At 40.7% G+C, this 6,985-nt stretch overlaps 1 protein-coding gene across 7 annotated transcripts in view; it reads right to left on the bottom strand.

Moving 5' to 3' along the window:
- Positions 1-1,192: 1,192 nt before the first annotated feature.
- The window catches only part of C11H1orf159 (chromosome 11 C1orf159 homolog), a 29,800-nt gene continuing 24,007 nt past the window's right edge, over positions 1,193-6,985 (bottom strand). For all 7 annotated transcript variants that reach the window (XM_075191519.1, XM_075191517.1, XM_075191523.1 and 4 more), the window contains 4 exons: positions 6,457-6,591; positions 4,766-4,791; positions 3,502-3,532; positions 1,193-1,810 (listed from right to left, as the gene is read on the bottom strand). In XM_075191519.1, coding sequence (XP_075047620.1) covers positions 1,713-1,810; positions 3,502-3,532; positions 4,766-4,791; positions 6,457-6,591 — 290 coding nt within the window. In that variant the 3' untranslated portion in view covers positions 1,193-1,712. The remainder of the gene's footprint in view (positions 1,811-3,501; positions 3,533-4,765; positions 4,792-6,456; positions 6,592-6,985) is intronic.

Genomic DNA, 6,985 nt, shown 5'->3' with positions numbered 1-6,985 from the left:
TCCCCCTTCCCCTTAATATCTGTCCTGGTTAGAGTACTCTGCAGCTGTAGATGCTCAGTCTATCAACATATGGTATGCTGATGTTGCCATTATTATAGACTTGCATATATATCATCATCATCATCATCATTTATTTATATAGCGCCACTAATTCCGCAGCGCTGTACAGAGAACTCATTCACATCAGTCCCTGCCCCATTGGAGCTTACAGTCTAAATTCCCTAATATATACACACACTCACACAAAGACAGACAGAGAGGGAGACAGACAGAGACTAGGGTCAATTTTTGATTGCAGCCAATTAACCTACCAGTATGTTTTTGGAGTGTGGGAGGAAACCGGAGCACCCGGAGGAAACCCACGCAAACACAGGGAGAACATACAAACTCCACACAGATAAGGCCATGGTCGGGAATCGAACTCATGACCCCAGTGCTGTGAGGCAGACGTGCTAACCACTATCTCATTTCTATGTGGTAACTAATGACGACGTAAAGCATTATTGTGGCTTTCCAGTCAAATGAATTAAGCTTGAGTAGAACCGTGTTGCAATGTGGCATATTATATAGCACAGCGTCTCATAAGCACAACAATCTGCAAAGCTCATAAATTCTATTATATCTTATCCACCATTTGCATACTTCCTATAGGCTCCTATTGCTAGGTATAGGGAAAAAAAGGGTTATAAAGGAAAACTGTTAGCAATTGGTTAATTATGTAAACTGCGACAATATAAAACACTTGCAATCCTATTTATTTTTAGCCAATATCTTAGAGAACTTTATGGCTTCATGCAGTTAGCATGGTACATACGTCTATAGTTTCAGTGAATGAGTAGCTCAGCTAAGTAATGACAGAGGTAGGCCAATGATCATAGAGCTGGTCTCACATGGTTGTTTGGTCCGACGTGTAAGCAATTTCTTCAGGTGTTGGATCGTTTTAACCGTCTGATAACCTTGCACATGGGCCTTTGAAAGGTCATTGGCTGACTGAGTCATCACCCTGCCAGATCGGATGAGGTTGGATTTAAACCTGTCAGAATTGAGCCACACATGGTGACATTGTTGGGCAGTTTAGTTTCATTAAGCTGGAACCCCAAGTGTCACTGTCGTTGTTCTCACAATCAGGGGGTCCCAAAACCACTAAGGGCTCCAAACCCAATGTTGGGCACCGATTAATTGACTGCAACTGTATTTTTCCTCTTTTTATTATCCTGGCTGATCAAAAGGGATCTGAAATAAACGAACAGTCATTATTCTCATCACATGCACAACTATATATAAATGTACACACACTTAAAATGAGAGTCCTTTTAAAAACACTTTCCATAATTTATTAAAGCCATTCAGAGCTAAAAAAAAAAAAAAAAAAAACCTTCATATTAAAAACATGCTCATCATACATTGAAATTAATGGAGAACAAAAATGTTTCAAAAATTGTCATTTTTCAAAGCTGCTTATCTGTCAGGCTGTGATGGAAACGATGAAGAGTGAAGTATTCGTAATGTTCCCAAGAAACGGCTTCACAGCATTGCACAGATAAATTACAATTGAATCAGAGGTTTGCACTGTCCAAATCTCGCTGCATGGACTCAGTCTCTCAGCTCTTTCAGTAAGGAGTCTTTGCTTCATATTCCATTTGTCCACATATGGTCCTGCTCCTGGCTGCTCCGGCAGAACGAGACAATTCCAGGTTGTGCTGTACAGAACACTAAACGTTGCTCATGTGTGTATCTGCTGATGGGTCCAGCAGCACTGGGGCAGCTGTTCTATGCGATCTCTCACGTCTAACATATCTTTGCTTCCGAACTGAAAAACAAATTCATATCATCCAGAACCATTGAAGTAAAGTTTGTTGCTTCAGTATTTTTATACCTTTTTGTCACTTGTTGCTATGGTGTATTGAAGTAAAATTACAAGCATTTCATAAGTGTCAAAGGCTTTTATTGACAAATACATTAAGTTTATGCAAAAAGTCAATATTTGCAGTGTTGACCCTTCTTTTTAAAGACCTCTGCAATTCGCCCTGGCATGCTGTCAATCAACATCTGGGCTACATACTGACTGATGGCCGCCCATTCTTGTCTAATCAATGCTTGAATTTTGTCAGAATTTGTGGGGTTTTGTTTGTCCACCCACCTCTTGGAAGATTGACCACAAGTTCTCAATGGGATTAAGGTCTGGGGAGTTTCCTGGCCATGGACCCAAAATGTTAAAGTTTTGATCCCCGATCCACGTAGTTATTACTTTTGCCTTATGGTAAGGTGCTCCATCATGCTGGAAAAGGCATTGTTCATCACCAAACTGTTCTTGGATGGTTGGGAGAAGATGCTTTTGGAAGATGTTTTGGCACCATTCTTTATTCATGGCTGTGTTCTTGGGCAAAATTGTGAGAGCCCACAGATTGACAGCATGCCAGAGGTCTTCAAACAGAAGGGTCAACACTGCAAATATTGACTGTTTGCATAACCTTAATGTAATTGTCAATAAAAGCCTTTGACACTTATGAAATGCTTGTAATTTTACTTCAGTATATCATAGCAACATCTGACAAAAAAGTCTAAACCAGGCCTGTCCAACCTGCGGCCCTCCAGGTGTTGTGAAACTACAAGTCCCAGCATGCTTTGCTGGTAGACAACCAGTTGATAGCTTGAAGGGCATGCTGGGACTTGTAGTTTCACAACATCTGGAGGGCCGCAGGTTGGACAGGCCTGGTCTAAACTATGAGGCAGCAGACTTTGCGAAAGCCAATGTTTGTGTAATTCTCAAAACGTTTGGCCATGACTGTACATAGAGGTGATACAAAAAAAACCCAAAACATTTAACAGTGAGTAATCTTACTGTAGGACAAAATACATATCAGTCTGTGTATTACTAAGCTAAATAATAGAGACAAAATACCTGAACCAAAACAGTTTTGCAGGTCATTCATAGATATGTTGGAGCTAGGTGGAATGACTTAGGCCTGCCTGGGTCAACATTGGAGGAATAGTTTTAGATCACACTCATACAAGGCAATGCTGAGCCAATGTGACCTATAACAATCATACAATATTGCTATATATGGGTGTTTTGCAGGTTGCTAAATAAAGATTGCTAGACAATGAAGAAAGGAATTAAGGATAAGAATAATTTTGGATGAAATATCTGAAGTTATACCCAATTCTGAAACTTTACTTACCTGGGCTCTGGCATGGACGAGATTCTGCTGGTCAGAGGCTCAGTGCACACCTGCTGCTCCACTGGCTCCTGCAGGTAGTGTGTCGTTGGTGCAAAGGACTGGGTCTGCAGAAGTAAAGAGTCCACAGAAGTCTTCTGTGCACCACTGCCTGCAGGAGTCAGGAGAATGGTGGCGAATGCAGGACATGTGGAGACACCAAATCTAGCTCGTGATATTCCACCCAAAACTGAAATTTTTGTTTTGGCTGGACCTATTCTAAAAATTTTAAACAAAATGACAATGATGACAGTTTTAAGTTGGCACACTAAGGTTAAGTCACCTGAAGAGCTTCGATCTGGAATCATGGAGGCCTAGAGGAAAAAAAAAATATATAATTGAATAAAATTAATGAAAATAAGAAACTACACATGATGAATGGCAATCTGAATACCTAAAACGTAGACCCTTTATATGCTTAACTGCCAGGTTTCAAAAGGAAACTAGACAACCACTGACAACATATGTTGTTCTAGTAAAAACAAGTTAGTTAAATTATTGCAACTGGAAAACGACTGCTAGAAGGAATGAAAACAAGCATGCATCCAGCATGCTATATTGCCACCCTCCAGCACAGTGCTTTTATTGCACGTCAATATGTTTACATGGGCAAAGTATGCGCTATTGCTAGATATATGCAGTATATAAGGATGGTAGTGCATGGATGGTCTTGTACATTTACAATATACAGTAAATACTACTATCTGTGTTGAAATACACAGACTTATCTTATCCTCCCCTAGATGTATCCTGTGTCCTAATCTAGTTTGGAGAGCATATGGCAGCTTATGAGGACCCAAGCAGTCTCCTAATGCAAGAACACAGTAAGGATAACACACTTGGGGGTAAATGTATCAAGCTGAGAGTTTTCCGGCGGGATTGAAAAGTGGAGATGTTGCCTATAGCAACCAATCAGATTCTAGCTATCCTTTTGTAGAATGTACTAAATAAATGATAGCTAGAATCTGATTGGTTTTTCAAACCCACCGGAAAACTCTCAGCTTGATACATTTACCCCATGGTCTATGTTAACAGAGATTTAACCTCTGTATATTGGCGAAAGTAAAGTTTAGTATTCCTCAAGTCCCAGAGAACCTCCTGGCAACCCCCAATCTTACAGTGGACCGCTCACCTACACACTGGAGAGCGACCAGTTATGGGCAACCTGAAACATTTTGGTGGAGGGAGGGGGGGGGGGGGGGCTCCTTGTTAGTCCCTTTAACCTTCAAAAGGGCTGCACATTAACCTTAATGTCAGTAATAAGTTAAAACAATACATTTAATCAAAGAAAGATACCTATCTGTAATAACATAAGCGCAGGCAATTTAAACAAGTCGTACAAGCTATAAAACAGACAAATGTGACTTGTAAAGGAAGGTGCTGGGAGATTAAGGTGAAGGCTCAGAGGGCTGCTTGATGCCCATCACTGCTACAGAGAATGCCATTTGTGGGCTGAGCCAATATTCAGAAGACTGCATCCTATAAAACCCCACGATATCTCGAAAAGGAAGCATGTAACCATTTTTTTTGTTTTAGGGTTCCCTTACCATTTCACTGGGCTCCAAGATTGATGCTGCAGAGAAGGGAAAAAGAAAAAAAAAAAAAAGTTTGTTGGTAAATATGGACACATGATTTGTCCCAAGACTAACAAAAGGTATATGGAAGGATGCGGTCATGTACAAGCATGTTACACATTCGTTCATATATACACACAACCTAAATACTGTAAATGATTTGCCCCTTTCTGGCAAAGTTTTAAAATTCCAATTTGATCTCTGTGTATACACTAGTTATCTGGTCTGATATACAAATGATTTCCTTCGTTACCCACATGTCCGTTAGATTGCAAGCTCTAGTGAGCAAATCCCTCTCTATCAATTTATGCCGGTGGTAGTCAGTTTCACGGTACTGACTACCCCGACTGATGACAGCACGTCACAAGGAGTCCGACTGAAGAGTAGGCCGACCTGCAAAAAGTAGTACTTATCGGAATGCAGATGTCTTCAGCTGACGACTCGCTATGTTGCCGGCTCCCCAAAATGACGTCATCCTCAAGTGCGACTCGCCTTTAAGGCAGCGATGGACGGAGCCGCCTGTCATTTATGACAAGTACTATTGACAAGTTAGTACTATACTAGTACTAACACAGCGAGTCGTCATCTGAAGACATCTGTATTCCGATAAGTACTACTTTTTGCAGGTCGGCCTACTTTTCAGTCGGACTCCTTGTGGCGTGCTGTCATCTGTCGGGGTAGTCAGTACCGTGAATAGGTACTACACCCATTTATGCTGCTATATTGTTATCAAGTTATGTTCAATTGGTCTCCATTATCCATTGTGAAATATGCCCAACACACTATAAACAGAAGGCATTAGTTACTAATGCCTTCTATTTATAGCGTGTTATTAATGATTAGTCGCTTAAATTAGTAGCAGAATTATATCAAAGTCCCATGAAATGTTCTCATTCTGAGAGGAAAGCAACAACAGATTACAACAAGGTGAGGTGTTAGAAAGATAAAAACAAGAAAATTAAAAACGTAGTAAGACCGTTTGTTTACGGTATAGCAGAAAAATAGTTAACGAAAGTAAAAATAAAAACAATGGAGAGCAAAACTGAAGGAAAACAATGTTTACGACTGTTATGTAATATCACAAGCTGGAAAATAGGTCACTTGAATGACTAGCAATGTCTTACATGAAACAGGACATTTAATTATGTCTCAATGCCAGGGGTGGAAGGGGGTAGGGCTGAAAGATATAATAGTCACTCTATCCTAGTCATTTCTGCTTTATACTGGTCTGTAACAAATTATATTATGTGTTTAGACGGAGTTTAGCGTGACTTCAGTTTTATGAACACTTACAAAAGATAACTTCTTCATATTGTACCTTAGAAGGATAACTTGCGGTACTTTGTAGAGCTATGACCTGTATAAATGCATGTGCAGCTTTGTAGCATTATAGAAGCACAGTACTCCTTGGTGACAGAATACACTTATATCTACACCAGGCCTGTCCAACCTGCGGCCCTCCAGGTGTTGTGAAACTACAAGGCCCCGCATGCCCTTCCAGTTATCAACTGGTTGTCTACCGGCAAAGCATGCTGGGGCTTGTAGTTTAACAACACCTGGAGGGCCGCAGGTTGGACAGGCCTGATCTACACAATAGCTTCCATTATGCCACATATAATGTAATAGGGGCCTATATTTTAGGTTCTTTCCAACGTGAATCGCACCTTTGTTCCTTCTATAGAAGACTTCTGGTAGCATGTGTGAACGCTTGAGGTAAAAAAATGAGGCGACAGACAGAACGAGGAACAGACTGATGAAGAGAGTCCCCAGCAGGAGAGACGCAGCTATCCCGGGATTGCCTGTAAGCAGAAAACAGAATGGGTACATCCGCTTAATGCAGAATGGAGACTACAACACTGTTCCTCTGAATATTTGCTCCATTCCGCACTTGGTGGCAGCATAATGTTAAAGGCCATCGGCATAACATGCAATAATCTTTCCTAGTCTTACCCCTACCGCGCACCACAGCACAATGATATAACCGCTTTCATTTCCGATCTAGTCAGACTGTAAATTCCATGAAATGTGAATTCACAAATACAGCACAGGATGGGCATGACCAACAAGCAAAACTAGAAGGTTTAAGTGTGATCTATTTGCACAGTGTTGCAGAATACTGTTCACATATACAAGGCCGGGAGAATATATTTTATCTCCACATTAAAGTCTTTTATAGCTCAGAAAATAATCTAA

The sequence above is a fragment of the Mixophyes fleayi genome, chromosome 11, assembly GCF_038048845.1.
Source record: "Mixophyes fleayi isolate aMixFle1 chromosome 11, aMixFle1.hap1, whole genome shotgun sequence".
NCBI lineage: Eukaryota > Metazoa > Chordata > Amphibia > Anura > Limnodynastidae > Mixophyes > Mixophyes fleayi.
Note: the sequence above shows the minus strand (reverse complement) of the source record. Positions and strands in the feature narration are given on the sequence as shown.